At 30.0% G+C, this 20256-nt stretch overlaps 3 protein-coding genes across 3 annotated transcripts in view; 2 read left to right on the forward strand and 1 right to left on the reverse strand.

The window, feature by feature from the left end:
• Positions 1 to 20256, reverse strand: part of LOC124430420 (fatty acid synthase-like) — a 112170-nt gene that overhangs the window by 19752 nt on the left and 72162 nt on the right. The gene's annotated exons all lie outside the window — the stretch shown is intronic.
• On the forward strand, positions 17722 to 19410 carry LOC124430450 (fatty acid synthase-like). The gene is made up of 5 exons (XM_046977043.1): positions 17722 to 17905; positions 18073 to 18263; positions 18339 to 18570; positions 18663 to 19081; positions 19150 to 19410. The coding sequence occupies exons 1-5, from the start codon at positions 17722 to 17724 to the stop codon at positions 19408 to 19410; spliced, it is 1287 nt and encodes a 428-aa protein (XP_046832999.1).
• Positions 18522 to 20256, forward strand: part of LOC124430421 (fatty acid synthase-like) — a 104641-nt gene continuing 102906 nt past the window's right edge. The window contains exon 1 of the mRNA XM_046976979.1: positions 18522 to 18570. The gene's annotated coding sequence lies outside the window, so the exon portion shown is untranslated. The remainder of the gene's footprint in view (positions 18571 to 20256) is intronic.

The following is a 20256-nucleotide window of genomic DNA, read 5'->3' on the forward strand; positions in this document are numbered from 1 at the left end:
TTTAAAATAAGTATAGAAAAAAACCCCATGAGAAAGCGAGAAATATAATATTATTTTATCGATCAGAGATATACGAGAAGAGAAAAAAAATATATGTGAGCGAGTAAGAAAATATTAATTATCGATCGGTGACTGAAGAAAAAAAAGAAGGAAAATTGATAAAAAAAATGTAAGCGCAGACGATGTCAGGTGTGGATTCGTTTTGTAGACATTTGGTACAATTTGATTTTTTTTTCTTTGAATTCGTTAATCCGCTACGTTTAATTCATTTTCATTGCAAACCATTATTCTAATACTTTCAGCAAAATGAACGATATCTCACACCAGCGGAAATTATAATACATTTTCTGGTTGAATTGCACATATGACCCGCGTCCTCCACCGTCACCAACATAACTCTTCTTCTTCCCCTTTCACATCTGTTTACCTATTCTTCTCTCCAACATGGCCAACATTTTTCATTACGGCATAAGCCGTGTTATTGAACATTTCAATTTTCTACATTCTTCAATTACGATCAACGTATCTAAGTACTTACGTACATACGCAGATATGTTGTGCAATACATATGTACGTATGTAGACATATTGTGCGTACTTGTTAATCGACTTTACAGATAATATAAATTTTAAGGTCATTTATTTGTCTTCCAGTAAATCAATACAAACGTTCTCGAATTCTAGTAAACTTTCCATATTGATATGATTAGTTACGTAAATTTACAAGTATATATATATATATATATATATATATATATATATATATATATATATATATATATATATATATATATATATAATAGCTTAATTTTTTTATTTTAACTCGTTTTAATTAGGGTGAAATGTCAAACGAAAATGTGTTTCTCTGTGAACAAAAGAACGACAATTTATGTTTATTATTCAAAATGTTAAATTTTATTTAATATATATTATAAATTTCCTTATAGCTCTCGTGTTACTTTTCTCTTCTACGTTATATTTCTTACTGCCAGTTTCTCTCCCCAAATCTTAACGGCTCGCTTTGTGGGTAACAAAAGAATTTGTAGATAACAAAACAAATGAAGGGCGGGCCATGAGACGCGTGACAAATCTACCTAGAGAAAGTATACTTTCTTTCCATCTCCACCCCCCCATCCGTATAAAAAGTCAACAATTTTTAGTCCTCTTTTCCATCTTCTGATATCGGAAGTAGTTTATTTATGTGGAAGAATCCGGTTTCTTGTTTCTGTTTGCCTGTTTTTATTTCGTATGTAGACTCTGAAATTTTTTTTATTATTTGGAAAGGGCCAATTCTCAATTCATCTAATTTCTTTCTATTCAACCTATTGGCATCTTCTATATATACCAAATCTTCTGTGTTAAATTGGTGATTCTTTCTATTCTTGTTAAATATTCTTTTGTTATATTCATGTGATCTTTTTGTTCTTTTTAGGGCTAGTTCTTTATCTCTTATCCAATTTTCTTTATCATTTTTTCTTTTTTTATCTCTTCGGGTAGAATGCTGGTGATTGTGCCATTTAACAAATATTTAGGCGTGGAGCCGGTTACTGTATGCTCTGTTTCATTGTATTTATCCAAACAATCTCTAGCGATCGTTGTCCAAGCTCTTTTTTTTCCTTTTTCGTTTATTCTGCATCTTATTTTATTTACTAATGTCTGATTCAGTCTCTCGTTCAGACCGTTGGAAAAGGGCGCATTGACAGCTGTAAATATCAGTTTCGTATCCTTTTTTATGAGAAATTCCCTAAATTCTTTTGAGTTTATTCCCGGGTATTGATCTATGAGTATCACTCCTATTTTGTCGGTTTCTAGTATTCCACTTATTAGCTTGATGAAATCCGTTGCACTCTGGGTTTTTGATGTTCTCATGAACGCGTGTCTTGTAAAATGATCCACCAGTAGATGAAGGTATCTTTTTGTTGATCTTTGTCCTCCGAAGCCTCCAATGGTATCTATTGACATGATTTCGAACGGTTTCGTTGCCGGTCCTAGTTGTGACATCCGTCCATATTTTCCTTGCCCCCTGGATTTGTTCTTAATGCATATTTCGCAATTTTGGTAAACTTTTTTTTATATTTGCCGTTATTCCTTTAGCTGTGTAATAAGGAGATATCCTGCTTATCATTTGTTTGATGCCTATATGACAACATTCAGAATGTATTTCTTTAATTATTTTTAAGCTTAGTTCTGTAGACAAGATTATTTTTTCTTTGTTTCTAATTTTTTTATAGAATATTCCGTCTTTCCTTATTAGTTTTGATTTGGTTTTTTGCAATGTTATATTTTCTTTTTGATCTGTTTTTATTTCTTTTATTTTTATTAGGTTGATTATTCTTAGTATTTCTTCCGTATTTTCGGATGATTCCAGTACTTGATTTCTGCTTAGACTATCTGCTTCAGCGTTATCTTTTCCCGGAATATATTTTATTTGAAAGTCATATTGAGATAAATAATATGTTAATTCTCCAAGTTCTTCATCTGTTATAGCTTTTATGTTCATACCTTCTAATGGTTTATGGTTTGTGAATATCGTGAATTTTCTTCCGATCAACCAATGTTGCCAATATTTTACCGCTTCCTTGATTGCCAGGCATTCTAAGTAAATTGCCTTTTTTCTCTTTTGTGAATCGTTTAACTTTTTCGAAAAGTATGCTACTGGCTTTTCATTACCATCACTCTGTACTTTCTTAAATATCGCACCAATACCTTCCAGTGATGCATCCGTGTAAATCCTTATTGATAAGTTCCTGTCAAATATTTGCAACACTGGTTGAGAGCAAAGTAAATTTTTTATACCTTTGAAGGATTTCTCACACTCTTCAGACCATATGAACTTTTCATTTTTCCTTAACAGTCTATGTAATGGGTCTAGTAGTATTGAGCTTTTCGGTATGTATTCGTGATAAAAGTTTATTTTTCCAAGAAATTGTCTAATGTTCTTTTGAGTTTTTGGAGTAGGAAAATTTCGTATTGAAATTAGATTATCCTTTACTGGTCTTACTGTATTGTGCTCTATTATGTGTCCGAGATATTTCACTGATTCTGTTGCAAATGTACATTTTTTAAATTTTAGTCTGAAACCTTCGTTTACTATTGCCTTCATTACTCTTTCTATGTGTTCTATGTGTTCTTCAAATGATACTGAAAAAATTAATATGTCGTCTATGTAATTCTCTGAAAAATCTTTCAGTTTGTGCTTTCTTAGAATATTCGATAATATTCTCTGGAAAATGGCTGGTGATGTTTTTAGTCTGAACGGTAGACATGTCCATTGGAAGTGTCCCTCTTGTGTAACGAATCCAGTTTTTTGTCTATCTTCAATACGTAATGGAATTGACCAGAAAGCGGAATTTATATCTGATGTGGTGAAGTATTTACAGTTTCTTGCTTTTAATATTAAATCTTCTATTAATGGAAATGGTTGAGCTTGTGGTGTAACTATCTTATTTAATTCGCGGAAATTTATACACAATCGTGATCGTTTGTTCTCATCTTTCTTGAATGCCAGAGTTACTGGTGCTGCAAACGGATTATAAGATTCTTCGATCAATTTATTTTCTAATAATTTTGCTATTTGATTTTCTATCTCTTTTTTATCTTCTATAGTGCACCTATATGGTCTCTTACTGCAGTATTTATCAACCAGTAAGTCTATTCGCGCTTCGTAGTCCGAAACGGTGCCTACATCATATTTGTTTTTTGCAAATATAAAATTATATTTTTCTTTGTATCCAATGTACTTATATTTTTTTTGTCTGTGTTTCTCCCTTTCGAGATATCTGTAAGTTTTCATCTTGAGTTAGTTTGAATTTCTTTATCATATTCAACCCAATAATAAAATCTTCAAAGTCATTTCTTTCTACAATAAATACATCCGCGTATTCTTCTTTATAGAACATTTTTATTTTAATTGTTACTAAACCTTTTGTTTGTGTCACACCATTGACCGGTTTTAAAAATATTTTGTTTTTATCTTTCATCTCTTTTTCTTTTTTTTTTTATTTTAACTAGTCTCGAATTTATTAGAGAGACTTGGGAACCTGGGTCATATGTTCCGTTTACTTCTAACTTCTCTTCTAATACCATCTTTACTTTGATCAATGGTGTGGTTATTCGTTTTTTGTTCCTTGCATAGGTCTACTTCTATCATCGAGTTGCTTTTGTTAATTCCGGTTTCTTTTCTAAACCAACAGGCGTCCTCTGAGTGATATCTAATACCTTTGTTTAGTTTTTCACAGTTCTTACATTGTTGTTTTTCTTCAAATTTCTTGTTGTTATCTTGACTTTCCTCTTCCTTTTTTTTAAAAATTGTTCTTACTTACCAGATTTTCACATTTCTTTATCTCCTGTAATAGTTCTGTCGAATTTTGACACTTTTCTCTGTCTATCTTCTTCTTATAAATTCTGGTAGTCCTGTTGCTATAAGCATTATCAGAGTCTTCGTATCTATATTGTTGTCCATATCGAGTAGTAGTTTTTCCTTCTTCATAGCGTACTCCATCAGTGAACCTTCTTTATATCTGTAGGATGTAGCGTATATACCTGTATTCCATCCCTTGTCTGCAAATGATTTCAAGAACTTTTGTTTCCATTCATTTCAACGAGCCTCCATTGTTAACGCTGTTAATGTTGCTGAGTGCCAGTCTAAACATGCTCTGTCAAGGAATAATCTTAGGATTTCGATTTTTGTGTTATCTCTTTTAATTTTGAATCTTTGACATTCTCTTTCAAATGTCTCCAACCATTGTTCTGCATTTAAATGTTTGCATACAAATTTTTCGATCATAAATTGTTCCGATATACCTTTTAAATTTATTTGGTGTTCTTTTTTCTGTGTGGGTTCTACTGTGTCTGTTTCTACTATTTCGTCTAAGTATAGATCATTAAACATTAAATTGCCATTTTTGTCGATATACGTACTTTCCATTTCATGTGTGCATTTAATCCATATTTTTTTCTCTTGGCCTCTTTGGTTGAGGCTTTTTTCATTCTTTTATAGCTTTCCGTTTTTATTAGTTCGCTGTGCTTACTTACAAATTTTTCATTTTCCGGCAATATATATTTTCCTTTGTGCTCAGTTGTGATAGAGGTTATAGCAATCACGTTCGTTTTTCTGTCGCTCGGTGATGCTACACATTCAAATGCGAACTGTAGTTTTCTTTTCATTATAAACAAAATTGTCGTTTTATAATAACTTATTTTTTATAGTAACTCGTTTTAATTAGGGTGAAGTGATAAACGAAAATATGTTTCTCTGTGAACAAAGGAATGAGTCTTTATTTATTAATCATAACTTAATTGCTACTTAATCTTACCTGTGAAGAAAGAAACGACAATTCACGTTTATTGTTCACTCTGTTAAATTTTATTTACTAATTATTATTCACACGGTTAAATTTTGTATTGCACTCTCATACTACTTCTCTCGTCTACGTTCTATTTCTTACTGCCCGTTTCTCTACCCAAATCTTAACGGCTCGATTTGTAGGTAACAAAAGATTTGTAGATAACAAAAGACAAAGGAAGGGCGGGCCATGAGACGCGCGACAAATCTACCTGAAGGAAGTATACTTTCTTTACATATATATATGTGTATATATATATATATGTATATATATGTATATATATATACATTATATATATGGTAAGTACATATGTTTCGTATTAGATACGATAGTATTTGTGTAATTCGTAATAGTGAGGCCAGAATTGTTATCGAACGACGACGTTCAGTAAAAGAATGGCGTCGAAGACAAACGTAAATTAAAAGGGTCAATTAACTTTATCGTGTCGACCAATTTATGATGGAAACAGTTTAATCGTTAATTAAAGAAGTTATGGGAGTGCCTTTTCATTCACCCTTAAAGTGCCATTAGTCTCGTTTCATTTCGGGATTTTTTTACAAAATTATTGTAGAAGTACAATCATTTTTTTGTCTTTTTTCTTTCATTTTATTTCTTTTATCCTGTTTATTTATTTATTTATTTATTCATTTTATTTTATTTTTATTGAGTTTCTTTATTGAGAAATGAAAAGTAAATTATAATCAAAACGATCGTTAAATGTAATTACAATGACTTCATTATTTTATTTCTTTTCTATTTGGTTTAATTTTAATCGGAACAAGAGAATCAAGATGGTGGATTTATTTACCCGAGAGAAAAAATATTTGTACGGAAACGAGTCAAAATACATTCGAAACTGTGTAACAGGTTGTATTGGTCCCATTCTCTTTCCTTCTCTGTCCTTCTCTTTCCCTCTTTCCCACTATCCTTTTCTATACCCTGTTCTCTGTCTGCAACAAAGAACATAGTCAGTCGTACAAACGATATTCGTAGTTAGTCTCTAAATAGTAATCTCGTAAAATTGAACGACAACAATGAATGTGAGCTTGAATGTAAGAATTCGTCGTAGGGTCGTCTATAAAATGTAATAAATTTCTCTCTTCCTCCCTCTCTCTCTCTCTCCCTTTCTTTCTCTCTTTCTCTCTCTCTCTCTCTCTTTCTTTGTGACTATTGTCGATAATTATTCCTTATTGAAGGAGTACAAAACCAGCATTGACCATATGCGAAATGCAACACAAAGTGCTATTAAAACTAGGTAGTTCATTTACAAAGATTATATATATTACATATACTATATATCTTTGTTGACGCACAAATGCGTCCCTCAATTGTTCACAGTACTTTCTCCTAAAAGTCTTATATTACTATTATAAGTATCTCTCCTTGAGAACTCATTGGATACTCGCTAAGAAAACGCATAGATAAAAGACACTATGCCACCTTTATCTTAGCTTAGGCATTTTTAGTCAAGTACAAAGTTGCCAATAATATTTCAAAGCGGTTAATGAATAAATAGTGAAAGTAGATGTCTACGCGCGACGAGCCAAGGGTTTTCTAGCGTCTAGCAATCCTCATTGCTCATTGGCATCCTCTAATCTACACTATCACCTGAACAAAGGGGCACACATGGAATTGTTTAAACATTCCAACGAACTATCTTGACATGTCCACAACAAATAAGGATGTTGCTTTGCCTTTGCGGGGATTTTTTACTTAAACTTCTTTACATAAACTTAAACTTCCTAATTCTTTCCTAATTCTTTAATGCCTTCATCGATAGTTCGAGAGATATCTACAGAAAATTATATCAAAGTATTCGCACTTATCGAATATCCGAAGATAGCCGAGTCTTTCCAATATAACTGGCTATGTTCTAATCGAAGATATCTAGCACAATCTAAAACGTAACAACATAACTAACTACACGTCAATCTACAAGAACATTAACAATTGTATAATATTTCAACAAATATACTGTGATATCTTCAATTCGTGCAATATTTATTATAGCGCATTTACCTCGAGAGTTTTATAGGATCCTTTAAAAGAACGCGCTTTTTCCCATTAATTTGCGGGAACGCATCGAGCGGTACTTTGCTGATAGCCTTCAAAAATATCCTAGCCCAGTATCACTTATAGTACCACTTATTCATATGGGAATAATGAGTCTATAGCTCTGATAACAAGTATTTGACAAGGGAAAATGTCCGCACAAATCGACTATCATCGCTAGTTCAGTGCGAGACGCGTATCTGGAAACACTCTTGTAGTTGCGTCATTACGACGCAACAATGTTGTATGTATGCACTACGTACTACTATACAAACGCTAAGTTTCGCCTGCTGCTTTACTTTTTAGCTCGTACAGATTTACTTTTTTCTCCTTTTTTTTTTCTTTTTTTTCTTTCTTTTCTTTTTTAAACGAATTTTCTAATAAAGAAATCTTTCCTTTTTTTCTTATTTCTAGTAAACTTTGACAAAGTATCTCGTACTATTTTTATAATATATGTACATATGTGCCTGTATGCTTAAATTTTCTAATATTTTCGATATTAATGCATGAGAGATTAACATTTTTTCTTTATACGTATTTAATAATCCATTCAAAATTTTTAATATTCAATCATATTTTAAGTTTTATGAGTCCTATGTGCGTATTGTGTGTGTTTGTATATGTATTTCAAATTTTTACAAATAAAATAGTACGGGTATAATTACCTTGATTAAATAAAAAAATGATGATATTAAATTTATTATATTACTGTTTAAATACAAATATAAATCGTTCTAAATGACAGTTCAACGAAATATGAAATGAATCATTTGATAACAAAAAAGATATGAATATATACTATATGTACTATACATATATACATACCTATGTACATACCTATGTTAATTTTATATTACACGTTAATACTTACTTTATTAATAAAAACGAAATAAATGTATCGCTTACTACTTATATTTAAATAAGTTTAAATCATTTTGAATATATATACATATATACATATATTTGTTTATACATATATATATATACATAATCGATTTTATTACGCATAACAGTCTCATTCAAAAAATTTCTAAACTAGGATTAATAATAATTTATTAGTACAGATTTTTATCTAAATTCATCTATTTCATATCACTTTTCGATTTAATAAAGTTAAAAATGTATACGTAGTCTCGCAAATCTATTTTTCAACATTTACGATCTTAACAATAATAAAAAATGTGAAAAATCGTTTCAGTACTAGTACTAATAACAACAATAATAATAGTAGTAGTGGTAGTAGTGGTAATAGTAAGTATTAATTTGAATTAAAGAGAATAAAGATTAATAAAATTTAACCTGTCAATCTCTAACTAATGAATATAAATTGAATTGACGTTGTACGCAAAAGAACGATGGTATGTTAAATATAAGAACATACATATATAAAAAGAAAATATTAAATGTTTTAAACTCGAACGATTTTTTTTTCAATAACGTTATTTCTATAAATTTCAAGGAAAGACATTTCGTATGATCCGACGTATATGTATATATATATATATATATATATATATATATATATATATATATATATATATATATATATATATATATATATATTCCTTTCTGGACAAGAAGTTTTGGCACACAGTTGAGAAAATATACACGTTGAACATTTGCGTTATGAAAACTAAATCTTTATTTAAATACAAGAAAATTTTTTGTACAAATATAAAAAAACCTATTTAGTTTTGCTATGTTTATGTATGACTTCTTTTATATTCCTCATGGTGTGGTATCTTTCGAAGCAGTCGCCTGTATGCAAGGCTGGTTTAGCCGAACAAATAGCTTCTATAGTACCTTGATTCTCTTCTTCCACCTTTGATTTTCCAATTGGAACAACCACAAAGTCTTTACTCTTTCCTGTATATAATGCATTTTATATTATAATAGTAAAATAAAAAATGACGACATGCTAATATTTGGAAACCTAGGATTGATTGTCATAAACATATTGTGCTTCTAAAATCCGCGTCGATTCTCGAATCGAAAGATTACGTTCTTTGCGGGAATCGGCAATTTCAGGTAAAAGGCACTCGTAATAAAAAGCTGTTAGCTTCTCCTTTACTTTATCTGAACAAAAGCAATTGTTTTTTTCTATTTTATCTACACTCATTTTTTTCGGTATCCAAAGAATAAAATAAAATCATTGTCTTTGAGTGACGTGTAAAAAATTTAATGACTCTTTTTCAATTCCCCACCTAGTATTATTGTGTCCCTTGAAACGGGGATATCTAATGAATTCTATTAATTTTACACAAGACGTGCGCGGCGTCCTTTTACAAATTTTTCCACACATTAGAGCAGTTAATCGTTTTTGACTCTGCTAACTCCATTCGAAAGAATTTGCTTATCCACGAGTTTCGCACTCGATTTTGAAAGGATCCTCTTTATTTAACGATTCTACAAATAGTTTTTTGGCATGCATCAAGACTTTGTCACATAACTAAGATGCCTGAGGACAAATCGCGTCTGGTTCATAATTATCGTCGTTTTCAATATGAAATTTCTTCGCGGGATATTGAGGGTTTTTTACTTTTCGTGAATCACGAATTCGAGGTTTTCTATTCACATAATGTAAAGTAAAGTTGCCTGTACCTTTACTTGATAATTTATTATTTATTTCCCGATGCAGTGAGTCTTCAGAATTTGTAATGATGACAGTAGCTTTGCATCGAGCTTGATATGAGCCGCTTAAGACAAAGTTTGTTATTGACGTGCCATATCAAACTGGACACGTTAGCTGTTACGTAATACATTGACGATAATATTTCTATAAAAATACCAATGGTTTGCATTCTCTGTACGTGATTAATCTGACCTGGTTTTTCTTTACTAGTGTAATAATATTTGGTACATTTTTCATGATAGACAAAAACATGGTAGAGCTCATTGCGGATATATTACTGTAATTCCTCAACGTTGATATAGAGGCTGTTTTTGTTACACTTTACAATATTTTATAGCTGCCGTAACTGCGAATCTAAAATGTTTCTACAAGATATTTCGCTGAATGACGGAGCCATGATACTTATTTACACAAAGAATCTGCAAAAGGCTACAATAGTTTTGTAATATATGATTGCGGCATTCACTTTTTTCGATTAGTAATTCTGGAAAGTACGGCAAAGCGTTTATCAATTTCCGGTGTACGTTGTCCTCACTCCTGATCAATTTGCCATATTTCAAACCATGGATCACGACGTTACAACGAAACGTGTAACTACAATTGTGTCTAATTTCATTTGTGTTGTCAAACCATAACAATTCTTGTAGCATTGATGATCGCGAAAAGCTACTTTTCTACCGTATAACCGATCGTAGACAGAACAATATTTATTATGCATCTCAATATATAAAATCTTTTTTGCATCAAAATTGAATAATGCGGCTACGCCCGATAACAAATTATACAGTATTTTATATTACCTTTTGATCCATGATTTATCCATAACGACGTTGATACAAAGTATACCACCTTGATTGACTTCTCCTTTTAGATAAGCAATACTCGTCTCCTCCTCTATAGCTTCGGACATTAGTCTATATGTCGTACCACGAAAATATTGTAATACAATAGTAAGGTATTTTATTCATATACTATTGGAGAAGCTTGTAGTATTTATCACCTCACAAAGTTCTTCTAATTGCGAATATTTGCTGCTAGATGTATATATCTAGATACTATTCAAGCGTTGACATTTGAATTTACTTCCGATGCATCATCACTTTCTTTTAACCTGACTAATCAAACCACATATATTACATTTTAATTTTATTATACTTATAAAACTATTCGTGCTTACTTATATAGTATCCAAATATGGATTCTGTAAATTTTTACTTTATGTGCTGGATAGTCTTCCAATTTTTTTATGGAATTGTTTCTTCTTCCTTCTTCTTTAAAGTCAATGGATTGCCTCTATTTTTTCTTCCGCTTGTTAGAAGACCTTTCTTGGCTGACATTTTTAAAACTCACTCGCGTGACAAAAATTATGAAACTGAAACACTTCGACTAATCGTGAATTAAAAAAAAGTGCGGAAACAATTGCATTACGATCAGATATGGATGTGGTATCATATGTCTCATATCATCTATTGACAAGGATATTATATTACTAGTTAATGATTTATTAAGCATATTAAGAAGACTAGAGTCATCACATCTTTTGAACATTTATTAAAATAATATTTTTTAAAGAAAAATTCATAGCTGTTGTGCATTTTTATTTGTTCTAAGTTTTTGATTAAACAATGTTACATATAGTAAAAAGTGGACGTTCAATACAAAAATGTTTCAGATAAAGGTTGTTTCAAACAACTTTTCAATGTTTAAACGTTTAGTTCAACTGTTTTATTTTATGAATTAAGAGAAAATAAAATTGTGATAAAAAATTTTTTACCGTAATCTAGAGGCCATGAGAAGGAAACTGTAAACTTATGAGTAAGTCTTGTTAGAAAGTATCGACTATTATTAAATCGAATAAAATACGAGTATTAAATCCAAGACAAGGGATAAGTATGTACTTAGATTATAAATGTTCAATATAGATATGAATAAAAATAAAATGGTTAACGTTGAGTCTCGTTTCTTAAGGAAGAAAGTGAAATAAATGCTTCTTGCTAACAAAGCTAAATACAAGCTTATGACTGTTCACTACCTCCTGTTCAAAGCATGTGTGTCTTCAACAGTAGATATGGACAAATTATGAATTACAAATTAAACGGGGAACGTTACCCTCGCCATGCGTCTATCGTAATTAACAGAAGTAATTTTCGACCAATTTTAATGAACAAGATCTCATTTAAAAGATGAAGGTTTAGTCTACAGCTCCCATTCGGCGGAGTTTTGAAATAGCTTTTTATTTTTGCATAAATCATTCTTGAGTAAATACCATTTTTTAATATTATTTTTTTTCGAAGAAAATAAAGCTTTTTTAAAAATCTGGCGGAAGGGTGCCGTAGATTAAACCTTCGTCTTTAAACTGAAATCTCGTTCGTTAAAATCGGCTAAAAATTGCGCCTACTCTCATTGATGACGTAATCCATTAAAAACCCAAAGGTATTGAACACACTTAAATATCAAAAATTTTGTATTCACAAAAGAAATAAGCGAAAGGTGCAAAAATCAAAATAAAAAACAAAAATAAACGTTAATTATTTTATTTTAATATGTTCAATTAGAAAAAAAAACGACTTATTGTTTTAGAAGAAATAAAAATAGATATAAAAGAAATTGAATAGTAAAATATAATAAAATTTTTAAAAATAATTAAATATTTATATACACGTTTGTTTATGTACATATGTACATCCATACATACAGAACATATTGTAATATATACTTACATTACATATATACATATATATATATATATATATATATATATATATATATATATATAGAAATATATATATATAAAAATATATATATATAAAAATATATATATATATAGAAATATATATATAGAAATATATATATATATATATCCGATATTATTTTACAAAAAAATTATCGTTAGAATGAAGATACTTGAATAAATACATTCGCTATGAAAGATTTTGCGAGTGCGAGCGTGTTATATAATAGTTCATTACATATTATTATTACTATCTTAAGGTGTGTGAACAGTTAAGAGAGTCGACAAATGGTATATAAAGTGTAAATAAAGAGTAAACCCTAAACGTGCTATTTAGAAAGAATAAATAAGGTAAGTGAATTCGAGTGGATGAATAACCTCTTTTCAGAAAAGTGCTTCTAGTGAAAGCTATCGTTCAGACCGCCATTTACATTTCGACCTTCGGCCTAACCTTTTCACAAAAATTCTCTTCTTCAACTATCATTTATTGATTAATGGCAACATAATAAAGCACATATTTTGGTATACTAATTCTCGAGTTATTTACTGCATTCGACGAGGAGCTCAAATTTTTCTCTAAATCTGAATTTGTCACATAACAGCTGCTATCTTCGGGGGATAATCTACAGGCAGATTGTAACGATTTAAAAAATTATATTTCGATATAATATTTTAAAAGGAAATGGTACATGTCGAACAAAATTTCATGTTATTGTAATATTCTATCGAAAAGAATTTGATTGAAAGAGATAAAACTATTCAAAATTTTTTTGAGGTATAAGTAAAAGATACATTGATGTTTTTAATGCTTTATAAACATCTTTACTTTCTCTTTCAATTCAAGACGTAAAGGTATACTTTTAGATTTTAAAAAAATTTATCGTTTTATTATATTTCCCACGAATTTTCTCAGTTAATAATTGACTGCCACCGCTCAACATTTGATCTTATTACTCGAATATTTTTATCTCCAATTGAAAAAGACGTGATGAATTGTTTTGGAAATAAAAAAAAATGTACTTAAGAATAAATTTTATAAAATGTATTAAACTTAGTACTGTAGAAAAATAATACAATTACCAAAAAAAAAAATAATATTAATCCAAAAAAATATAGCAAAAATATACGCAAGTTATTTTACTATTGTTAGAATAATGAGAATGAGCCTTCTTACATTTAGTAAAATGTCTGCTTTCGAGATGTCTCTAATGATAACATGAGTTTAATAATGTTAGTTGCCAGCGTCATATGTCTGTAACGCATCGATTTTCATTAAAAATCCAACGTCACAGATATATGAAGGCATTCTTTGTTTTATTTATGCATCAATCTTTACTTTATTTTTGCATAAATTAATACAAATCTGCAGTATATTTTGTAAAATTTCGAAAACAATGTAATGCGCAGTGGAGAGAATTTCTTTTCTGCGACATGGTATCGAACGTATTAAGGTTGTTAGTTTTTTACTTCTAACGGCGTTTGACGTATCAATACATTTCCTCTTTACATAATAATATAGTAATATATTCCAGTTTTGTTAACGATAGGAAATGACATGAGCGGCCTATTGAACTTTTAGTATTTATAGGTTTACCATGAACTTAGGTCGTCTGAATAGCAATATATTTAAAATAGGTCGGGTAAATCTGCGTAAAAATACGAACGAACAAACTTATCATAATATTTCATTCGATACATAACGCATTTAAATTTTAATTTCCGAATGTCTGAAAAATTGCTTATCTAATAAATACGACGTGGTAGTATATATTCATATTGATTAGTTTGTTCTGGAATATTTCTTGAAAAATCAAAAAGTACGGATTGAAGTTATTAAACATTTTTATTACACATAAAATTACATATTGGAAAATAATTTGAACTAAATATTTTTATGATTTTGACGACTTACGAGATTTCAAATTTTTTGTTTTCACATGGTTTATTCTACACTCACCTCGCTTCTCGTTACATAGATTCATTTTAATCGCTATCGCTCGCATCACAATCTCTCTCTCTCTCTCCCTCCCTCTCTCTCTCCATTACTCAATCAGAAAATCGTGTTAAAAAATGATATTTTCTCGAGAAGAGTTCATTCACAAATAAACATTTTTTTAAAAACTTCGCCGAAAGAATGCTGTATGTTACATTTTCTTCTATAATATCAGATCTTATTCATTTATGTTGGTCGAGAATAACTTTTTTCTCATAGATGATTTAAGTGCTGACGTTTTTCTCGATGAAATAATGTAGTACTTTGATACTCCCCCTAAAGTAGCGATTGCTTGCTTGGTTTTGTGAGTAAATAGCTGATGTTCAGACTTCTTGAACATTTCCAAACGCAAAAAAAGCGCTGCATGTGCGGAGAAACACGAAGTAGCTACGATAATCATTTTAATGAGTTTTGGCCAAATAATTCTATGGCAAAAATAAGGAAATAAATATTCAATCGTTTACGTCAATGCATATGAGTTTCTAAAATATTATTAAATTTTGGAAAAATTTGCAGTGTCTTTTAAACTTTATAAACTAAAAAGAACGATATTCTATTAGTAATGTATTGTATATTAACAAGCATCCGGATACGTAGTTTAGGAATTTTTGGTGTTTGAGATTAACATGATTCCGATGGTCTTTTTTATTATATCGATGTAAAAGAAAATAATGAACTTATTTACTCTTTTTTCCTTATTTGATTATTTAGCAAGGTGTTATTATTCAATGTTTTTTATTTATTTTCTCCACTGATGACTGACGTCAATTTCGCGGTGATCTGTGCTGGATAGAATATAGCAGCAATATAATTTTGTTGGATGACAAATAAACTACATAAAGTTATCGATTATTTTTTCAAAATTAATAATTAGAATATATATATTATATATTATTTTTAATAAAGATCAAAATATGAGTTTGTTTCCACATCATCTATGAAATTTTCATCCTAGCGCTATTTTGATATCGTTTCCTCTGTGATAGTTCATTTCATATTATTGCTATTATTACTATTATTTCTATGATAATAATATGTAATGTAATAATATAGTTACAAAAACAGTAAAAAGAAGAAAAAAACAGAAGAATATACTTATATTATATACATCGTGACACATGATGACGGTAATTTTTGATAACAAAAGAAGGAAAATTGTATCATTTTATGTAATGATTTGAAACGCGAATTCCTAATAAATCATGTCCTTGATAATTTCGAAACATGACCGACTGTCTAATACAAACAACATCTTTTGTTTTCGAACGATATAGTTTTTCCTTGTCTTACCTTACGATTGTTATGCGTTTATTATAATTCACATAATATATAAGTATTCACTAATTATTTTTAAGAAAATATTCAACAAATTCTTATTTTTGTCGCAGATTTATACACTAATTCTTTTATGTGTCAATTATATTTATTTTTTTCTATGTGTTTATCGTAAACCAAATGCGTACTGACTTCGTATCTAGCACAGATTTCTGCAAGACACGCTACCATCAACAAAAGATATGTATATGAGAGATTGAAAAGTGTGCGTTCACAGTCTACTAATCACACGCGTTGTTACAGACGCGTGAGAGGGAAATAACAAAACAAGCTTATACACCAAAACGATAGTCACATGACTAAGTACCTTGATTCATAATTCATATTTTGTCAATACTTGTCGCTCAATTAACACACGTTTTGAACAGATGGTGATAAATAGTCTCAAATCATGCGTCACTCGTTTCTTTGCTAATCCATATTATTTTTTTTTTTCATTATGCATATATCTCAAGGTTAGATAGCATACAAAATATTTCTTTAAATTATATTTTCATCATTTATTAATTATTATTCGGGTATCGAAATAAGTAGCCTTTTGAGTTCACTTATTATTTTTACTTTTGTTCTCCTTATCGTTATAAGACATGTTAAATTTTACGTAACAAAAAAGTTATACGGAGAAACTAAAATTTTTGTATTAGAGAAAATTCGTTAGATAATACTGATTCGTCTTTACCTATTTTATTTCGTATGTATTTATAAGTATATATTACAAAACACAGTTTTATAAGACTCGCTATAATGTTTTAACAAAATTATTAAAGGAATAAATAAGGTAAACAAAGTGTAGTATATGTTTGTATTATTTTGTTAAGTATTACATATGAAAGATAAAGACATTGAGATAAAGATATACTTTTATGTGCGTACGCATAGATATAAACATATTTTATGTATCTGAATGTGTGTGTATATATATATATATATCTCGAATTTATTAGATGAGGTGATAAACGAAAATATGTTTCTCTGTGAACAAAGGTATAAATCTTTATTTGTTAATTAATAATTATTTGCTATTTACAGTCTTACCTGTGAACAAAGAAACGACAATTTACGTTTATTATTCACACTATTTAAATTTTATTTACAATATTATATATTACATAAATATATGGTTGTGTATAAAATATAATTTTGATACTATACGTTAAGAAGTACTTAATTTTATATTTTAATGGAAGCTGCTTTTACTACAATAATAATATTCACTGTTTATACCAGATATATGCAATTATTAATAAATAATATATTATTTAAATATATAATTAATTATTAATATTAATAATTTATTATTTCAATACATCTTATCGTCGTGAATTTGTTTATATTAACACAGCTTCCTAGAAAAATAATATATACATTCTGGGAGATATAAATTTAAGAATATCCATTATCAATTTTTTAATCAGAATAAAAAAATAAAAAGGTAGTTCATTAGAGTCGATTAAAAAGTGTATCTTCCTTTGAATAAGTCGAATAGAAAGAAACAAGAACTTATGATACCTGACGTGAATTAACAAATTTTATCGAGAGGGATAGCATTATTATAAAGAAGAATTCATCGCTAATGATTCCATTGGTGCTCAAATTTTTATTTCAGACATACGAACGTGAAACATCAAAACATCATGAATGTGTTTAAGGAGCCAGAGAAATCGTACAAATTTTTCAAATATGCTGATCCTGAACCAGGCAAAGAAGTTGTTATATCCGGAACCGCTAGTAGATTTCCAAAATCCAACAATTTGTATGAATTGAAAGATAATATTTTTAATCGCAAAGATTGTATCACAGATAACGGAATAAATACAGGTATCGATTATACGTATACAATCTATTTTATTTAACAACGTAAGCATTAATATTAATATTTTTATATCTTTATCTTTTATAAGAGCATTCAGAAATTCTACGATGAACGGGGAAAATTAACAATATTGAGAAATTCGATGCATTATTTTTTGACATCGATTATAAAGAAGCACATACTATGGATCCTATGGGCAGAATATTATTCGAACATATTTATGAAGCTATTGTAGATGCTGGAATTCATCCAACAGATTTTTGTGAAATGAGGACAGGTGTATTTTTAGGTTCATGTTTTTCCGATACCGAGAAAACTTGGTTCTACGACGAATTCCAGGAAGGGAAATCGATCAAACGATCAGTTTATAGATGGATTACTTATAGACAACTACTTATATGGTCGGATAAGCCGTATAAAACGTCTTTTCAATTGTAGGTAAATGGCTTTAGTATCATAAGCTGTAGCAAAGCTTTTATAAACAAAAGAATTTCGCATTGGTTGGGGGTCACTGGACCAACATATAACATCGATACCGCGTGCAGCTCAAGTCTATTTGCGATGGAACACGCATATAGATCTATACATAACGGACAATGCGTTTACGTAATCATCGCTGGATCAAATCTTTGCCTTCATCTATTCGTAACTTTGCAATTTAAACGTTTAGGTATTGATTATGATATTTTCTTGAAGCATTTGTTCTTTTTTCTCGAAATATCATGAGAGTATTAAACAATTATTTTATCTTGTATCTAATAGGAGTATTGTCCGAGGATGGTCGTTGCAAGTGTTTCGACGATGATGCAGTTGGTTACGTGCGCGGCGAAGCCGTAGTTGTTGCATTTCTGCAAAAAAGAAAAAATGCTCAAAGATTCTATGAAACAGTTATACAAGCGAAAACAAATTGGGATGGTTATAAGGAACCGGGAATAACATTTCCTTCTAGCCAAATTCAGAGTACTCTTTTCAAAGAATTCTATGATGAATGCGGTGTAACAACAGCTTGTATAAATTACATCGAAGCTCATGGTACAGGAACTAAAGTTGGTGATCCTGAAGAAATAAATGCTATAGATCAGATTTTCACGAAAAACAGAACGAAACCTCTTAAAGTCGGTTCCATCAAATCAAATATGGGTCATACCGAACCAGCCAGTGGAATGTGCTCCATTGCTAAGGTAAACATATTGTGAAGTATAAGACGAGATAATTATTCGTTCATTATCGTTTCATTGATATATTACAGGCGATAACATCGATGGAGTCAGGCCTAATACCCCCAAATATCAATCTTAATCAACAACACAAAAAAGCTTTCACAGAAGAGAGAATCATGGCTGTTACCGAAACGTTTTCGCTTGATGGGGAATACATAGCCATTAACTCCTTCGGCTTTGGTGGTGCTAATGCTCACATCATACTTAAATCAAATCCAAAAACAAAGGTCAATAAAGGATTGCCAGATGACGATTTGCCAAGACTCGTAACTGTTTCTGGACGTACCTAAGAAGAAGTTGTAACCATATTAAATGATGTAGGTGAAACGTTCTTTTAAATAGAAAACATAAAGATATTATACTTGTTTATTCTAGAATAAAATAGAGCAATACAATTTCAACATTCTATTAGATAGATCGATAATCGACCGATATACGTCGCATTTACTCGTCTCCTTCATGATGTTCATCTCAAAGAAACATCAGGTCTTTTATGTCGGGGATACACGATAACTAATTCTAAATCGCCTGACGAAAAATTGAGAGAGATTGAAAATTATTCTGGTATAAAAAACCAATATTGTTTGTTTTTTTCTAGAATGGGATCGCAGTGGTCTGAAATGGGTACGGAAATTTTAGATCCAATAATTATTTGTAACTATAAAAATAATGATCATTGCGATTATCAAATATATTGGAATGTGGAATTTATAATTTAACAGGCAATGTTCTGATGAGATTTCCTACATTTTGCAAAGCAATAGAGAAATGCGACGCTATATTAAAGCAGTATAAATTGAATATTTATAAAATTTTAACTGAAAAAGATAATAGCATGTTCGACAATATCTTGCATTCGATCGTCGGAATTGCTGCAGTTCAGGTAATATCGACAATTATTTAATTATTTGGGAGAAGTGCATTCGTTTGATAAGATCTATCAAAAGTGAAACATCTTTACAGATCAGCTTGGTAGATCTTCTAATTTCCGTAGGTGTAGTTCCAGACTACATCATCGGACATTCCGTTGGTGAACTTGGTTGTACCTACGCTGATTGATGTTTTACAGCAGAGGAAATGATATTAGCAGCATATTCGCGAGGAATTGCCTTGATAGAAACAAAAATATCTCATGG

Source organism: Vespa crabro, chromosome 18 (assembly GCF_910589235.1).
Source record: "Vespa crabro chromosome 18, iyVesCrab1.2, whole genome shotgun sequence".
NCBI classification, from domain to species: Eukaryota; Metazoa; Arthropoda; class Insecta; order Hymenoptera; family Vespidae; genus Vespa; species Vespa crabro.

Bases quoted from the DNA above. Each gene is read 5' to 3' on its own strand.
- LOC124430450 (XM_046977043.1), top strand. From the start codon at position 17,722: ATGAATGTGTTTAAGGAGCCAGAGAAATCGTACAAATTTTTCAAATAT. The intron at 18,571-18,662 runs GTATTGATTATG...TGTATCTAATAG, and splicing joins TTTGCAATTTAAACGTTTAG to GAGTATTGTCCGAGGATGGT. The intron at 19,082-19,149 runs GTAAACATATTG...GATATATTACAG, and splicing joins GAATGTGCTCCATTGCTAAG to GCGATAACATCGATGGAGTC.